The 18,655-nt window shown below is 41.5% G+C and overlaps 2 protein-coding genes across 6 annotated transcripts; both read right to left on the reverse strand.

Moving 5' to 3' along the window:
- Nucleotides 1-1,938: 1,938 nt before the first annotated feature.
- Nucleotides 1,939-12,556, reverse strand: LOC135262349 (pre-mRNA 3'-end-processing factor FIP1-like). 2 transcript variants are annotated; one of them, XM_064349366.1, is made up of 16 exons: nt 12,211-12,556; nt 11,679-11,718; nt 10,618-10,681; nt 9,405-9,511; nt 8,851-8,906; nt 8,333-8,443; nt 7,976-8,106; nt 7,700-7,839; nt 7,419-7,518; nt 6,558-6,699; nt 6,448-6,471; nt 6,043-6,100; nt 5,909-5,967; nt 5,345-5,543; nt 3,959-4,120; nt 1,939-3,015 (listed from the first exon to the last, which is right to left on the reverse strand). In XM_064349366.1, the coding sequence occupies exons 1-16, from the start codon at nt 12,299-12,301 to the stop codon at nt 2,892-2,894; spliced, it is 1,608 nt and encodes a 535-aa protein (XP_064205436.1). In that variant the 5' UTR covers nt 12,302-12,556; the 3' UTR covers nt 1,939-2,891. The 2 variants fall into 2 exon arrangements, with proteins under 2 accessions (XP_064205436.1, XP_064205435.1); XM_064349365.1 differs by having other exon boundaries at nt 5,909-5,970.
- Nucleotides 12,557-13,008: 452 nt separating this feature from the next.
- On the reverse strand, nt 13,009-18,655 carry LOC135262350 (spindle assembly abnormal protein 7-like). 4 transcript variants are annotated; one of them, XM_064349369.1, is made up of 13 exons: nt 18,454-18,654; nt 17,923-18,011; nt 17,508-17,651; nt 17,084-17,105; nt 16,871-16,974; nt 16,012-16,493; nt 15,776-15,884; nt 15,649-15,686; nt 15,400-15,497; nt 15,064-15,098; nt 14,782-14,861; nt 14,311-14,449; nt 13,013-13,466 (listed from the first exon to the last, which is right to left on the reverse strand). In XM_064349369.1, exons 1-13 carry the CDS (start codon nt 18,560-18,562, stop codon nt 13,431-13,433), a joined length of 1,485 nt encoding a protein of 494 aa, XP_064205439.1. In that variant the 5' UTR covers nt 18,563-18,654; the 3' UTR covers nt 13,013-13,430. The 4 variants fall into 4 exon arrangements, with proteins under 4 accessions (XP_064205440.1, XP_064205439.1, XP_064205441.1 ...); XM_064349368.1 differs by having other exon boundaries at nt 13,016-13,797; nt 18,454-18,650; XM_064349370.1 differs by lacking the exon at nt 14,782-14,861 and having other exon boundaries at nt 13,009-13,466; nt 18,454-18,655.

Consider the following 18,655-nt stretch of genomic DNA (forward strand, 5'->3'; position numbering starts at 1 on the left):
TTTATATATCAGCGAGGATTTAGTTCTACTAAGATCGCGAGACTACATGGGAACTCGGTATGTTGAATGCCATTGGTCCTTCGGCTATGCAGGAATCGTAACCTTGGTCGTCACAGGGAGGAGGTATGAGAACAAACGATGACGTATTAACTAGGGGATTGTAACACAAAAAGCAATAAAAAACTTTTACTTAGTGCGAACTTTCTAAAATTATAATTTACATGTTCATACACCATTTCAGTGGAACTCTCTGAACGAAATAAATTTAAAAAGCAGGTAGAGAACCCATGGCATTTGGAAGGATTTTTGCATTAGATTTTAAGTGAAATGGCTTCAACAGGGCAACTGAATGAACAAAAATTAAACTTAAAAATAAAAATAAACCTTAAATACATTTTCAGAACGCACTGGTTCATTTATGTTTCAGGATGTGAAAATATGACAGTAAGTTGATTCGGGACCAAAGTTATTGTACAAATTGTGCCTACTGTGTCTGGTGCTTGGAATCAGCTCGTGGAAAAGGGGGAAGGTGAGCTGGACGTCACCGCAGCACACCCATAGTGTCCTTGTCATACGGTTTAGAGTAAAGCAAGTGGAACTCGAGTCACCTTCAAACTGTATGACCTCAAATTTCTCCAGTGTGTTATGCTAGGCTCGGCCACGATTAAACGGTTAATTTTTAATTTGTATTTATTTAGTCATAGATATTCTGAAAATAAAAATCATAAAATAAAAACGCACTAGATGACAGATGATTTTGACAGAACTGATAATCCAAAATGCTGTGATTTCAATGTGTTATAGGTTGAACATTTCAGTGTGTCTGTAATTAAAAAATGGGTGGGAATGGGGCAAGCTCCTAGGGGCTTCTTGACCCCAGGGGTCAATTGCAGTGTGCTTAGCTGGAGTTTAAACCTCAGGTTTAAACCTCTGGACCATAGAACTGCAATACAACTGGAACAGCCATCCAAATAATCTGGAATAAGGACTAGTTGTTGTAATGCAGTTATGCAGTGTTGAGGTTTAAACCTGTGGTTTAAACTGCAGCTAAGCACCCAGCAATTGACCCAAAGGGTTTAACTTAACCTTTTCACATTTAAAGGGTAGGCTAGAAATTATTAAAAAATGAAATACACCAGCCAAATGGAAGAAGTTGTCCTACTGTATGACTCACACCATGACTGTAATTTCTACATGGTGAAACCAAAGTGTATAAAAATACCCTTAAATAAAAACTGAGAATGTTCACTTTAGTCAAATGTGAATTGTTTAATTACAAATCTAAATATCTGAAGTACAGAGCCAAATCAAGAAGAAATATGTCTTTGTCTCAAAAATTATGGAGCTCACTGTAGGTAAGAATGCAAGAGCTGCACTGAGTATATGAGTCGAAAGAATCTGTGATTTGAGGTTTGAGAGTAGAGTGCTCAAGGTTCAGGGGTTGAGTGTTCAGGGTAGAATGTACAGGGTTGGCGGTCCAAGTGGCAGAACACTACCCTTATTAGTTTAGTGTTGTTTTATGCAAGAAATCTCCCTTACTGTGGAGTGGCAATAGCTGAGATTCTAAACTGATGTGAAAGACAGGATGGAGGGGTCATGGCCCTGTTCCAATCTGAAAAAATACTTGTGTCTTTGTACTCACCCCCCTTGGGGGGGGGGGGGGTCCCCAAAGTGACCCAAATATAAGATGGCTGCCACCAGTAAGGGCACTCCAATCCAAAATAAGCGAGTGGATGCAGGACCCACACTCCACCTGTCAATGGAGCCAACAAAAAACATCTCTCCAAGCAGTGATATCATGTCTCTCTTCAACTCAGAGGGGAAGCAGCAATACAGTATTTAAGTTAAGTTTGTGTATGGAAAGCAAATATAACTTTCTGCCAACAAAATATTTTGTTGGGCTTTACAGTGATTTCATATAAGAAAGTCAAGCTCAAATATGCTTTTCAGATATTTTGTACACATATATTTTTACATTTCCCCCCACTTTCAACATGACATTCACAGTTATTTCATCTGCCATTAAAAAGTAAACAGAAACAAAATTATATTAGATTGGAAAGATATATAAAGAAAACAAAACAGAGACTTGGTAATTCCACAGCTGAACTTAATGTGGTCAATCCACTAAGGTATACATGGTTGAATTAAACTGCAAAAATAAATCTGGTTAAACTGCTAAAATATGGATAAACTGTTAAAAATAAACGTGGTTAAACCACAGATAGTCATTTTTTGAAGGAAGATGCGTACAGGTGGTTGGTCCATCTTCAGACGTATCTCGTCACCAACAGGTTTGTTCAGGTTCAGTGTCAAATGACGGATTTAGTTGAAAATGTGCACAACATCAGTATAAACTACACTGAAGTTTAAAGTGAAAGTTTGATGTTTCTGGATTTGCTGGTGATAAACTCTCTGCTCAGTATAAAGACTACAGTTGGAAGAATACTAGATGAGCACCATCTACATCAGAACAAATGAAAACAGGACAGTTTTCTTTCCTTTTTTTTTTTTTTTTTTTTTTACAAAATTAGCTTAAAAAGCTTAAAACAGTTTTAGAAAAAAATAGCTTTTTTAAACAGGGAAGGCATGAAAGTTTCTACCACATACTGCAAAGATTTTCTCAAATAAATATACTACTGCACAGTCACATTTCATTTCAAGTATATGAATGCGAGTGCCCTGTACACTGTGCTACCTGTGCATGTACGTGTCGGAGAGTGTGTGTGTATGTGCATTCTGTAGGTCTACACACAAGTGTGTGTGGGTGAGTGTGTATGTGGGTGAGTGTGTATCCTTACACAGCACACCCATTAATGGTGGGGTGGGGGAGGGGAAGGTAGTGGCTTGTGGCAATGTAGGCAGTGTTGTTGGGTGGTGCCACATGGTTGCTAGTCCTTGCCCTCTGGCTCCTCCCCATGCCCCAGCCCTTCCTCCTTCTCCTCCTTGTTGCGTTTGCTCTTCTTGTGTTTGTGTCTACGATGACTCTCCCCCTCCTCGCCATCATGTTGCCTGCTGTAAATACCAGAAATTCCACTCACATTAACCCATCTACTCTCATTAAGCAATTTACCAACAAATCTATTCTCATAAAATAAAAAAAATTACTCAATCTAACCAATCTTTCATTAACAAATGTTCTCACATGAATCAATCTACTTTCATTAATGCCATATTTGAGGCTCAGTCTGTCATAGTTCCTGCATACTCACCCTATAACACAGCAGCAACCAAACCTGTTCCTGGAGATCTACCATCCTGTAGGTTTTCATTTCAACCCTAATTTGGCACACCTGACTGCAATACTTTGCAGCTCAACAACATCTCAAACTGTTGAATGAGGGATGCTTTGTTAGGCCTCCAGGGAAAATGTAGAGAATGGCAGATCTCCAGAAACAGGGTTGGTTACCACCGCTATAACAGAATCATTTGCACTGAATCAGGGAAAGTCACTTCTTTTTTACTTTGACCTTCAGCCATATTCAGCAGCTGAATATCCTCTGGGCTGATGTTAGAGAAAAGCACAGTTGTTTTGCCTGCTCTTATCATTTAGGGCCTGATTTACTAAGACCTTTAGCACATGCAAACCTAACAGCACAACCGATGACTGGTCGTGTTATTGGTTTTGCGTGTGCTAAAAGGTTTTGCTCATGCTAAAGGTAAGTAAATTAGTAAAGTAAATCAGGCCCTTAGATGTTGGTTGCATCAGTTAGTAGCCAAACTAGTTGTATGGGCTCCGTTTTTCTGAGTTCAGCCCATACAATTAGCACTGAGCATCAGTTGAGCAGTACTATTAATGCTGAGTAATTTTGCTAATGCCAAGCAGTATGTTCCTACTTTGATAGTTGCGAGTGATTACTTTTGACCACAGTCAGTCGTCCCTCTCATCCCACTCAACTGTTAGACACCACAGCTCAGACTGGTGTACTGTGGCCCTCGCACAAGGAGGGAAACTCACCGCTTGGAGGACTTGTGTTTGCTCTCCTCCTTGTCTCTGTGCCGTCGATCTCTGTGTCGCTCTTCCTTTTCCCGGCTGCGCTCACAACTACGCTCACGACTGTGTTCACGCCCATGGTGAAACTCCCGCTCGTGACTGTAGTAGTGATACCGGTCATCATCACTGTGTGCCAGGAGAAACAGGAGCCAATGAGAAGCATCTCCATAGGAAAACAATAAGGTAATCGCGTAATTAGAGGAAATTGAGTTCTAAATGCTAGTTTAAAGCTAATTTCCTAACAGTGAAATATAGTTTCACCTATCCATAATCATAACAAAGGATGCAAGACACATCAGCTTTCATGTGTCTTAAGTTAAGGTGTTAAATAACATCAGCTTCCATGTGCCTCTGATTATACGGTAGAGTTGTGCGGGATCCTAAGATTCAATAGTAATATTAATTAAGAAATAAATTAATGATCAGAAGATGGGTTGTGTGAGAACTTGGTATAAAGTACCCTCCTTATGTTACCACAGAGGTGCGCTTACAATGACTTGCATAGTGTTGGCTGCAAGATTAGATCAACAATGCCTTTATTAGCCACATGTATTTCAAGAATCAGCTCGTTGTTTGTTGTAGTTCACATAATACTGTAATTAGGCCAATGTGACCCTAAAAGGCCTGTTGGCTGTCAACAGGGCAACCAGACGTCAGTGTCAATAGGGCGGCCAGATTGAAACAGTCCAAATGTCAGTCCAGAACAGTCAGGATTATTTTCCTGAACTGAAACGTACCCACATAGCTAGCTGGCTATGCCAAATTTTAGCTAATATGTTGCCATATTTGACTGCTTGTCCAGCGCATATGTATGACCAATCAATGCATTATGCAGTGCAGTGCAGCACTGTTACCATGGAAACTCCCTGTAGCATGACAAGGGGGGTGCCAGTAGCATTGTTGAACTTTGGAGAATGACTGAAATTGATAGCCTGTGAATGCTTAGTATTAAAACATTCAATTACATGGTCCATAAATGTGTAATGTTATAATTGTATTTGAAATGTGCAACACTGTCTCTCATTGCAGGACACAGAGGGTCAAAAGGTAGGACTATCCTTTACAGATACCTCATTTATATTTTTGGGTACATCATTATCATCTTGACTAAAGTCAGAGTAGCCTACTGTCAAACCGGAACCGTTGTATTTTTGGGCAACCAAACTTTGGTCCTCCATCTTGGCTCTAGCTCTCTGGTAATCTGATCCCTAACATTGTTTGCACTGTGTGTATCACAATGTTTGTGCTGCTGCATGTCAATGACACTGTACTGCACGTGCATGACTGATGCAGAGTGTTTGACTCAGTGATACTGTGTGTGCAGAGACTGACTACAGGTCAATAGCTCACTTGCTGTACTCGCTGGTGGTGGGAGTACGATCCCTCTCGCGGTCTCTCTCTCTCTCAATCTCTCTGTCCCGTTCCCTGTCTCGGCGAGGGCCCCCATATTCCCAGTGGCCCCCACTTCCAGCTGCTACGCCCTTCTCTAGTGAGGTCCCCCAGGGTGGGTGTGACGATGAGACAGGGGGATAACTGATGTAATTTGGGTCTACAGGAAAGAAAAAGTTGAGTTATTTGACCAGATAGAAAAAGTCACAATTCGTGTTCATTTTGGGTCAAGATAAGGTAGGGTTAAGATTAAGTTAACATTCCATCATGGCCAATCAAACATGGGTTGATTTTTGAGTACTACAGTATACTACAGTACAGTATTACAGTAACTTATAGTAAATATGTAATGAAGAGAGCAAGATGAGAGCATTTGATGGAAATATAAATTAGGAATGCAAGGTGGGAGTGGGTGTAATACAGGGAGGTAAGGTAAGAGTGTGAAAAAATGACAAGCCCTCTAATGAATCCCAGGTTTGATAAAACCGACACTGAAGAAATTGACATTATCAGAGGTTCCCTCACCCGCAGTGTTGTACCCAAAAGCAGGGGGAGGTCTGTTGCTGTAGCCTGAAGGTGGGCACCTACTACAGACAAAAGATAAGTCAGGACCATTACCTAACCCACAGCCTCACTTGAACTGCAGGTCAGTCACTCACCTATCCAATGGGGGCATTAACAGACTAGGGGGCGGAGCCATCGGTGGTGGGAACAGCCCTGGAAAAATACAGACATGATGTAAACCCAGTGTAGTTAAGACTTATTATAGGCCATTATACAAACATGGTGTAAATGTGGTGTTACCATGATGGAAACCCTCCTCTTCTGAGCTCAAAACAGGGCCCTGGAACCTTCAAATTAAGTGTATGCTGTTCATGGTCATGATATGTATGATGTGTGATTTACACATGCCTGTTTTATATGCGATATGTACACACCTTCACAGTGTATAATACATGCATCCTAGATAGATGGATTGTACTGGCCCGCAGCATGTGATTGTAAGAGTGTTCTGGCCAGGTAAATGATAATAATTATTGTTATTAGTAGATTATAGAGTTTACCTGGAAGGGCAGGTGGAGGTATACCTGTGGAAATCCAGAACAGGTGAATATTATCATACACAATCAGGAAAAACCCAGGTTTAAAAAAAACATTAGAAAAGGATGCTTACCTGGGGGGTGCAGAGGGGGGGGCATTCGTGAGACAGGTGGGGGTGGGTGCATGAAGTGTGGGGGAGGAGCTCCAATGGGTGGGGGAGGGGGCCCGGCTGGTGGAACAAAGGGTTGGGTTTTAGCAGAGTGATCTCCCAGCACCTGCAGGGGAAAACACAAGCGCACCTGTGCTTTAGAACCAGGAGCTGGAACCGCTCCATTCCAGTGACCCTGTCTGCTTAATATAGAATTCCAGTGGCCTCCAAAATTATTCACAAACTTGATAAAGATGAGCAAGGAAGGCTGTATAAAATTACATTACAGGCATTTAGCAGACGCTCTTATCCAGAGCGACTTACACAACTTTTTACATAGCATTTTACATTGTATCCATTATAACTGGTATATACTGAACATGCGGTTAAGTACTGCCAAGGGTACAACGGCAGTGTCCTTACCGGGGAATCGAACCTGCGACCTTCCGGTTACAAGCCCAGTTCCTTACCCACTGTGCTACACTCCGTCCACATTGTATGTTCAAAAATACTGGAAAATCATATTATTTTTATACTAATACAGTTGTACAGAAAAATGCTTTTTTTTGCCAATATTGGTAATCCAGTAGTATCATATGGCAAATACCAGTAACCCAGAACTGATATGTCGTCTTGGAACCCAGATGATCAGATATCAAAATAATTCAGAATACTTGCTTTACCACCAGGGAACAGCAGCAAATAGGCATTTTTGGGATGTGGCAGCTTAAAGATGGGTTAGATTGTCAGTGATAAAATCATATTGGTTCACTTGCTGCTTCAACCTCCCTGAAACTACCTGTGTTTAATCGAATTGGCAGAAGCAATGGGAGGAGAGAGGCAAACCTGGATGGGATTCTGTTCAAGCATTTCTCTCCTGCGTCCCTCCACCCGGCGAATAGCACCTGTCTGTCCACCAATCACATCGATTGTCCCACCCAACTTCCTGCAGAAAAAGAGGAAGATTACAACACAATCACAGGGCTAAAATCATGATGAAGTGTGCTGTGCACTGAGCTGAAGATTTAGCAAAAGGCTACTGGGTGCTATGCCTTCAGGCTGTTTTCTCCTCATATCTAAAACTTCATGGCTATGTAGTGGTGTCGGGGGGAGGGCTGCTTTCAAACCTGTTTGGGGGGGGCCCAGCTTTAAGTCTACTGGCGGTGGGAAGCACTATGGGAGGGGGAGGGAAGTCCATCTTAAAGTCCTGTTTGGCGGCAGACACCTCCATTTCCTTCTCCAAAACGGCCACCCTTCCCTGCTGAACCTTTCAAACACAGACTGCAGGTTAGGCAAACTTAAAAACATTCAGTTCAGGTAATAAATTGACCTCACCTGGAATGCCCCAATTACCCAGAACACAGATTTACTGTAACCTTTATCCTCCAAGCTGCCAGACCTACTGTGATCTTGTTCTCTGAGGCGAGGGGAACATTGGGCTCGAGCCCCAGCTGCAGCCTACGCTGTTTCTCACAGTATGCTTTCCACGTTTCCTCGTTAAAGCCATAGTTGAAGTAATCAGACAGATCAGCACCTGCAGATAAAGTGGAGGAAGGAACTTGTTCACATGTTGCAGCCACAACAACAAGCTGGATTTTGTGGACGTTGTGCTCTTGTTCACATGTGCATAGTGAGGTCACCACTCTAGTTCCACTGTATCGAGAGCAGAAAGAGGAACTCTAGTGTGGGGGAGAGGAGCCAAGGCTCTGTAACTCTGACTCCCAAGGTGACCCCTTGTCTTTGTGTTCCTGGATCCTCACCTGGTTTCCGCCATGGTTTGTCCTCAAAAATGTCCGTCTCCACCTCTGGTTCTGCCTCCAGCCCGTTCATGCCCAACACCTCCAAATCTACGCCTTTGGGTGGCAGCTTGGCTGACAAAGACATCAAAACAACAATCAAACTCAGCTGGCATCAGAATTAAATGATCAGAATTACCCTCGTCTCATCACACACCAGCGCCACCTCTGGTCGATTGGATGCCTGCAGTCTGCCTGAGCCCTCTGCGTGTGACGCGTACACCACCAACTGCACAGGTCAGCTAGCGGAACGCAGAGTGAAACTATGCGGCGGTCGGCATCACGCACTGCAGAGCTCGCCCAAACTGACAGAGGTGCAGTGATGAGATGGACCTAAAAATATAATTTGGCATTCTAAATTGGAAGAAGAAAAAAAAAAGCTATGATAAAAAAAATTGGTGAAAAATAATAAATAAATAGGAACACATTGTAGCACCACTGCAAATGGATGAAATTAGCAGCATGTCGGAAGTGTCCTTCACCTGCTGGAGCCAAGTAACCCCTCCCTGGTTTCAGACTCAGGTTCATCGGTGGGGCCCTAAACAGGTAGCGTGAAAGGAAAGGTTTTTTGAGTTTCATTCATAGCATGTTACTTTATTCGGCAAAGATTGTACGCATTATTCATTCACACATCAAGGAATGCCACCCTAGGCAGCAAACATCATTCCTGTCCAGTTCCCCAATACTCATTACATTACAAGCATTTAGCAGACGCTCTTATTCATTGCATTTACATTTGCATCCATTTATACAGCTGGATGCAGGATAAGTACCTTGGTAAGTACCAGACAATGGCAGTGTGCCTGCAAATCGAACCTGTGACCTTGAGGTTACAAGACCAGGTCCTTACCCATTATACTACACTTCCACCCACACTATACTCTACACCGCTGCTCCGGAATCACAACTAGCCAGCATTAGCTATATTTCTCTTTACACATTTTATAAGAGAGAAGGCCTCTATGAGACATAGTGAGTATGAACCAAACAGCGCTCTCTAGAGGCTATATGGATAAATGAAAATAGGAATTCTCACATGTACGAGGGAGCTCCAGTTTTAATGTTCCCTATCGTGACCTTGACATCATCGTCGTCACTGTCGCTGTCATCATCATCATCATCATCCTCACCACTTTTTGCTACCTGAGGAAACACAATACATCTCATTGACGAGCACTCTTAGATATCTGAGACTCCACACAGACCCCACACATTCACTGCTTTAGGGACAAAGTACAGAGTGAACATTCACAATTTTATTTATGACTGTTATGTTCAATGACTTTCCTGGTGAACAGATTCATCTTGATCATACTGATGTATCACATATATTGATCATAACAATAGAATTGTGATTGAGCCATTTAAGATAAAATATCAATAAAATTACAGAAATTTTAAACACTGTCCAATATGGCAAATATTAAAACTGAATTGCAGTGAGTGCAAACCGTGTAAAGATGTTCAAAACTTAATTTCAGTGTAAAATTAATTGGGATTTATACTAAAGTGCCTTCAGAAAGTATTCACTCCTTGATCTTTCTTATATATTGTCCTGTTACACTTTAAAATTTGAATAAATTTAAATAATTTTCCTTCTTCAGCAACACAATTAATCAACCCTATTTATGATGCAAATAATATTTTTATTAAACAAGTAGTCAGGGTTTGGGCAGCAGTTACAGCTCTGGGTACATGTGCATGAACTTTGCACATTTAGATTTAGCAATTTTTCTGCCCCTTCATCAAAGCATATTGGCTCCAGCTTTACCACGCCAGACAGAGCATCAGTGCACAGCAATGTTCAGGTCAACACAGATTTTCAGTAGGAAAAAGCCCAGTCTTTGGCTGGGCTATTCCACAACCCTGACCTTCTTGTTTTCAAGCCATTCAGTTATAAATGTTTGTGTAGGAGTAGGGAAAGTCTCATTTAAATATATTTTAGTCCGATGTTTGAACTCATAATCGATGGAGAGGGAAAGTTTTCTGAAGGCACTGCATAATATGGTGTAAAAGATTTACTGATCCATGGAAAGGCTGACAGTGGACTGCTGGGATTAACACATGGGCATAAAGTAAACAGAAAACAAACATGTACCACTTGCTGTAAACGTATGTATATGAACAAGAAGCCCAGTAAAAGCCAATAGCAGCACTTTTCATTAACTAAGTATGTTTGGGTTCCTTTTAAGACAACTCTGAGAAAAAAAGGAAATCCAAGCTGGCTTGGAGGTGCTGACTAATCCTACCTGAGCACAGGTGTCTTTCCCCTCTGTGCCACTGAGATAGCTCTCCTGAGTGGAATCTTCCAACCTGAGACACAGAGACGATGGTATTATACTGAAAACACACTTTGGCCCAGGCTAATCTTGGGGTCAGCAAACATGAATCCATTCGCCATTAACAGATCTCAAGCGGCCATCAGAACTGTGCTTTGTTAATCATCCATATTGCCCGGAAATCAATTCTAAAGAAATTACAAGGGCCTTTGATGGAGTTTCTATCTATTGCACAAGCTGTAGAATGAATGGAAGGTTTGAGTCATAAATCCGCAATATATTGTGATTTTATCCATTCATCTGGATGGTCAGGCCCTTAGTCTGCCGACCCCAGCTGCATGAGGAAGCCCCTCTCACGCAATGACTGTGCAGCTCAGCCAGTGCAATGTGAAACAGTGGAGTTTTGATGGACATCCTCGGAAAGACACGTGGTTCTCTTCGCCCTTCAGCACTGTGAAAGTTGCAATTGGGGGTTCTAAATTTGGAATAGCTACAGAAAAATGTGGATTTAAAAAATGTTAAATACATAAGGAAAAAGGTCATGTAATCAGGAGACTGCTTCAGAAAAGGAGACCAGAGCTCAGTGCCACAGTTTACTTCTTCACACAAACCGCAGTAGATAAGTGCAGCGTTCACCCACATCCATAAAATATCTAATATCGTTACATACTTGTTTACTGAAGCAATTTCGGCAAAATACCCTCATCAACAGCACAACGGCAGAGACCCAAGATGTCATCAGCCAATTAGAAACACCATCATATGCTGTGCTGAGGAATGTGCAGAGTTTGAAATGGAATCAGTAACAATGATCTCAAACCGGGCACCAGTGGTAATCAGTCTGGATTACAGACAAAGAAGAGATAATCTGGATCTGCAATATTAACCTGAATCCTCAGTACAGGTTTATGATAATTATGAACCCAAGTTATTATTATATTCATGAACAACAATAAATACATTCATTCAAAATTCATACAAAAACTAAAAACTGTTCTGAAGCGAAGGGAAGTTATAAAATAGGTTCTTACCCCGGCAAATCCTCCTCGTTTTGTTTCTCGGAGTTCTCGTCTATATAAAAACAAATGCACGTTAAAATTGTATCTTTGCAATATAAGTGAATTTATGTATTACCATAACTGTAGGCTATACTACTTATCCTACAGTGAAATTAAAAAAGAAAAAATATTTTCATTATGTCAGTCCTTATCAACTAAAACAACGATAAACAATATCGAATTTTGAAATGGAACATTGTCAAAACAACACCTGATAATATTTGCGGTTAGTTAAAGAACCGTGTTGATTTTAGTGAGAGCCAATTGTCAAGAGCGTTAAATCCGGGTCCACATCCCGGGCAGCCAGTTGTCGGGACAAACAGAGGGACGAATAAGCTCGGAAATATTTTAGGCACGCAACTAAAATAAATTTATTTCCATATTCTTTCACATATTCCAATAGTCTACAGCTTTAGGAATCGGAAAAGGCCTTCTGTACGTGTACCGTATAACCATGGAGTTTGCTTAGCCTATATAATGCAATTTTTAATTCATACATATTTACCCCCATAAAGCCAGTGTTCCTCATCTTCCCCGGGTTCGGTCACGGTATTTGGTACCGAAGTGGGATCTGAAGTGCCCAGTTCGGTCGCCATGGTTTCTTTACTATTTAGCTTTTTTTTTTTTTTTTTTACTGTGATCAATATCTATTCTGGTCGGGGGGTATTTGGGGCACTATGTAAAAGGAAAAAAACACAATCTGCATGCCCCACGACATCGATGCGCAATGTGCAGCGATACGTAATATAACAACATAAAATACCCCAAGTATAACATCAACTAGCCAGCGTTAGCTATATTTCTCAGCGAAACCACCGCCATGTATAATCTCTCTAAAAGGAAATCACTCTCCTGTTCCTGGGTCCTAACGCCTGATCTTTTCCATAAAATGCGCATTCCTCAGCATGACTTAAAGGTAATAGCCCACATTTTATTTCAGTATGACACAAAAGCTGGCCTAATGCGTTACAATTATAGCCTACATACATGTAAGCCAAATGAAATTTAAGATGTCTTACAAACTTAGTATGTGGAAGTCAGTACAGAAACACTAAATAGACTTGAAAACCGAAAGAATTCATGAATAAATGAATGCATTAATAAATAAATACAGTCGTGAGTTTTTATTTTATTTAAGAATGAGTCATAAGTCATTGCTTTCATTATAGAAGTGACAAGTGGCTTTTAAAATTTAAATAAAAAAAATATATATCTGAGCCACAGCTGCATTGCAGGAAGGGCTGAATGATTTATTTCATTAGAACATACATAATATGGGAGGATTTTTGGAAAGCTGTTATTGGCTGAAGCTAATTTCAACCAATGGGGAGAATTAATAATTGCAGGACTGATCAATTTATAATGACATAACTGAGGATGACTGAGGAGAAGCAGCTTATGTGAGCTTGTGTAGGTCATTGGGTACAGAAGTACATTTTTTAAAAGGAGTGAGAGGCTGTGGTTATTGCAGTTATTGCTGTGGGAAATAACCCTAAAAGATGTCAACAAGTCAACAACAGTCTTTTCATCACAGCAGTCTTCAAAACAGAAAATTTATTGAAGTATTTTTTTGACTTTTTTAATCCCATCAGAACATTGGCGCCACCCCATCACTGCAATGTCCAAATCTTGAGGGTACACAGCAGTCAGGGCTGCCCTCCAAAATGTCTGCCGGTAGACTGGCAGCTCAATGAGACAGGGTTTTCCTTATCGACCAGTACCACCTCATTCATTCATAGTGAGCACATGCAACAAGGAATCCTGTGTGAGATAAACAGAAAAGAGAACGAGAAACAGGAAAAGAGGGCAGAAAAACACAACCGGCGCAACAGCGCCCCTGTAGGTGGACTTGTGAACAGCAGGCATCATGAAGGGAGGGTTCAGACCAGAAGACACATCAGCTGTGTTCTGTTCTCTAATTCGGGTAAGAACTCCCCCTTGATGACCCACTGATGAACTCTTAACCCTTTCAGCGATCACAGTGCTGCTCCCAGGGTCTCGAGCGCTGTCTCGGTCGTCGGTTCCATGCAGCCCAGCCTCTTCTGCCCGAACCCTCCACTCCTCCACTATCATTCTCTCTGCCCCAACCATGCTACCATATGCAGGAAAAGACATGAGTGGGGATGTGTGAAAAGGAGAAAGGGATGAGTATTCTCCCTGGCCTAAAAGCCAAAGAAAACTGATATGCACATGTCTATGACAACAATTCAACTGCTTCTTCAACCACTGGAACAAACTGTTATACGTTATTATTAAATCCTCCAATTATGGGTGCAGAAAATGAGCCATTAAAGATGGCTGAGAGTGCACAGTATTATTACTGCTGTATTAGTCAGTGTTCAGTATTTGCACTCTGTATCAGTGTTATATGGGTGTTGAGTATTAGTGCTCTGTATCAGTGCTTTATTAGTGAGTGTTCAGTATTAGCGTGCTGAATCAGTGTTATATGAGTGTTGAGTATTAGTGCTCTGTATCAGTGCTTTATTAGTGAGTGTTCAGTATTAGCTCTCTTTATCAGCGCATTATTAGTAAGTGTTCAGTATTAGCACGCTGTATCAGTGTTGAGTATCAGAGCTCTGCATTAGCACTGGCTGTGTTTCCTCACCTGCGTCTGGCCGGAGCGCTGGGTGGTCTCCTGCCCCTGGGTGTAAACCCTCCTGGGCCGGTAAGAGCCAAACTCCACCCTGATTCGACCGGGTCTCTCCTCCCGCCTGCAGGCCCCGCCCACCTCCTGAACTGGCTTCCTGCAACACAGAGAAGGCAGTTATTAAAGGGAGAGAACGCACATCATTCTCACACCCTTATTCCAGCAACTGCTCAAAACTCAACTATGTCCTGTATTTCTGCAAAATCAGACACTTTGAATCTTTTTTTCCACCAAAGCATGTGAGTTTGTTTTTTTTACCATTCTCTTCAGTCCCTTCCATTTTACATGGCTTTTCTGGGGTAAAGGTCCTATCTTATTAGAGTTTTGTTCTTGATCATGATTACAGTAACATAAATGTCCTAGATGTTGTGTCTGTCGCCCCCATGTGTGCAATGGCAGTATTTCCACAGCATCATTTTTGATGCTCACTTCTCTTCAGCGATGGTTTGCTGCCTGGAGCCTGCCAGCTCACTTCCTTCCCTCTCAACTCCTGAATCAGTCTCCTCTCCCTGCAGCAGAAAACCCATCACTAAATTTCAACTGTTCATTTGCGTCTAAACTCAACATTTGACAGGGATTCTGTTTGAGAACACGCTGCATAAAATTTGACCCAAGCAAAAATAACCCCTAAGAGGGCCAACCATCATGAAAAGAATGCTGGTATTCGTAACATTCTGTTAATGCTGTACAGTCCAGTGCAATGGTACTTACATGACCATTTGAAGTGGTGTGTACGATGCATTCAACTAGAAGAGACAGGCCAAAAACAGTTCTCAGGAGAAAGCAAATAAATTACAACCATCTTAAACTGTCCTCACCCAAAGAGTGCACCCAGATATCCCAGGCCAGAACACAAAATACCTTTCACTGCGTGAGACTAGTCATTACTTAGCCTCAAATGCAGATAAAGGCTTTTTGCTGCTGATATCTTGTTAGCATGTTACATTTTATTGTGCATTTATTTAGCTAGATAGCCATGACAGTGTATGGGCAAAGGTCATGCCCAAGTGTGATGTCTGACTGCAGCCACAATGGACAGGTGCACACCTTTCACAGCACTGGTCTCCTGTGCAGTGGGGAGGCTATGGGAGGAACTGGCGGCTGATCTTTTCAGGTCAGCCAGCTCACTGCTGACCTCTGTGAGCCTGTAAACGGATAAAAGGACAGCATTCAGCCACAAACCACTCTTGTGTGTGAAAATCAGCCAGTCAACATTCTAGCCGATGGCAAACTTTTTGTGGAGCACCTTTGCTGTGGAGATTTTTAATCAGAAGATTGACTGGCTACTGAACTCACTTCTTCCGCAGACTGGCTGCTTCACGCTGTTCCTCTTTCTGTAACAAACCATTGAGATAAACCATTAGGAACAGTAATTATGTACAAACTGGTAAACGGTAAACTTGACCATGAAGTGACGGCTTACCTGGGCCATGAGCAGGATTTCCTTTTCTTTGACTTCATCCTCCAGGGCAGAGAGCCTCTCCTTCAGTTTGTTGATTTCCAACTGCTGGGCCAATTCCTGAGCGATCTTCCTGCAAGGCAGACAGGTTTTGCAGCTGAAAACAACCACAGAAACTCACCATCCTTCAATATGTCAGTCCTAAAACCTGTAATTTAATTTACAAAACCCACATGTCTCTCAACAGTCATCGTACTTACTCCTGCAGGACGGCCTCTTGGTGCTCAGACGCCACAAAGAAGGCTGCCAGTTTCTCATCCTTCTCGTGGCACAGTTTCAGCAAGGTGGCCTTGTTCTCTTCATTGTCCTGGCAGAGCTTTGTCAGGTCCGCCACCTTCTCCTTCTTCATCTGCAGTGTGAGAGCCATGGCTGCCAGCTGGTCATCCTTCTCCTGGCAAACCTCTGCCATGGCCCTCAGCTTCCGTTCTTTCCTCTTACCCTGCTCTGCCATCTCTAACAGCTTCTTCACTGCCAGCTCAGCCAATTCCTCTTCCCTCATCTCCCATCTTTGGGTCATGGCTACCAGCCTCTGCTCTTTTCTCTTACAGATGTCCATATTGGCAGCCAAGTCAGTCCTCAAGTGTTGAATCATGGTCTTGCTCCTCAGTCTCTCTGCTTCCATGGTCTTATGGTTCTCTTCTGCCTGTAGAGCTGATTTCTTTTGCATCTGGTGGAATGATGCCTTTTTCAAACATGGAATAATTTGTTATAAAAATTGTTATAAGATCATTGACATTTAAGCATACAGACATCAATACAAATCACGAGTTTCAATCAATCAATCAAAATGTATTTATATAGCGAATTTCACAAACAATTGTCACAACCCCGGCCTAAACCCCCACAAGAGCAAGTTTGGCATCTATAAATCAGATATCTCAAATTTGGCAACCAGGAACCAATTGGTGCTTCATGGTCTATAGATGACAAATTGGGAGACATCAGATGTTCAGCAAAATGTTCTGTGGTCCCAACTGGACTATATGTACTCAGGTTAAATTAACACAACATTTTTCTGTGCATCAACTGACCAAGCTTGTCAGTTATAAACAAGCTCACCTTCAGCTCCTTGTAACGAAGATTCATTGCAGAAGCAGATTTTTTTGAGGCATTCACCTCATTGTGAAGCTTGAGAATTTTATTGTCAAGCTCCTTCCAAGTCCCTAATGAAACAAACGTTTAATTAAAACAAAACCTTATACCTTAAAGAACATTCTAGAAGCATAGAACTCCCATGCATAACGTAAGTGGTGTCAACTAATATTAACTTACGTTGGTGCTTCCTGGTTTTAAACTGAAGGGGAAAAGACAAGTAGAAAGAAACATAATCAATACAAAAGTGCAATTAACTGCAGATAGAAACGTTAAAACAGACAAATCTACACTCAGTTAAAATAGTCCAGATTAATTTGACTGCGCAATGCACAATTATAAGGAGCAGCTCTCATTTAATGGTACAGTGTGAGGGGCTTCACTTTAGTTTTAAAAAAGGATTAGACTATCTACAAAGTAAAAAAAAGGCATTGATTTAACTTGTGTACAAAATGCAAAATGCAAACCCAAAAATGAAATTCCAAAGGCTTTTTTCATGGATCAAGCACATGGGATAAGATAATGCAAATAAAGCTAACTGCTCAAATAATGCAATATCATGTTAAATTAATGCGCAATATCATGTCAAGAAAAAGTTACTCACCACAAGCAATGCTACGCAGTTTATGGAAAACATTATCAGTGATCCCAACACCAGCCACTCAGCCTTGTCATACGATGATGGGACCAGATTCCAGCATTCGGGTAGGTTGGGTAGGGTGGGTAGGTTGGGTAGGTTTCCCATGAGCTGCACAAAAGTAAAATAAGTGTTTCTAAGACACCAGCTCCCTGAGGATACAGTGGGTCACTTCAGGCCCCAGTATTAACACACATTTTCCCCACACATCCATAGATAATACATCACACAAGTTATTTGATATTAGAATTATGCCTGTTTTACAGATTCCCGACTCAATGCTAAAGTGTTTTACATGGAATATAAATATAAAAATTATATAATATAAATATAATATAAAACTCGGCAAATGCAAAAAAAAAAAAAAAAAAGTTTTACTTACGCTTCCGGCATAGTGTGTTATCCGCTCCTTGATGTACAGCAGGATGCTGTCTGACCACATGGGACCATCCGAGTTGTTGGTGACATTGCCTTAGGGCACACATTTCTGATATTAAAACATGACAACCGTCGAAAGGATCCCAATGCTTCTCGAATTAGCCTGTTTGATTTGCCTATTCCAATTTTAAACAAGGCAATGCTAATCCTGGAAAACTAGCTACCTGAGTAGGGCTAGCTGACCGATGTGCAGGTTGTCCCAGTCGGTCAATTAGTTAAATTAATACCGAAGTCAGCTGACCATATACCGAACAGTATCCTCCCCATTGTTCAGATTGACGGTGCTCTTTAGCCGCAACCAAACCACCTAAATTGTCATCGTGTCCCCTTAGTCTAATCGAAGTAATTAACAAACTAAATACGGTCATGATCGGGGGCGAAAATTAGTTTACTACATGTATACACTAAAATAATGACAATTATTACAATACATAAAACTGCCCCAAGTCATCGGACAATGTCCAAGAATTCTTACCTTGATGTTCTACGTTAAAAAACTTGTCAATGTTCAGAACGATCTGAGGCACAAATTGTATGTACGCCAACCAAAGAGTCAAGACAATTCCACGCCAAATCGCCACCATTACGGCAGACGAAATGGGTGGAATTATCCGAACAAGTTCAACAGAATATCTATCGGTTGTGTCAGGTAAACGCGATGGATCCTGAATGAATAG

Source organism: Anguilla rostrata, chromosome 9 (assembly GCF_018555375.3).
Source record: "Anguilla rostrata isolate EN2019 chromosome 9, ASM1855537v3, whole genome shotgun sequence".
Taxonomy (NCBI): domain Eukaryota; kingdom Metazoa; phylum Chordata; class Actinopteri; order Anguilliformes; family Anguillidae; genus Anguilla; species Anguilla rostrata.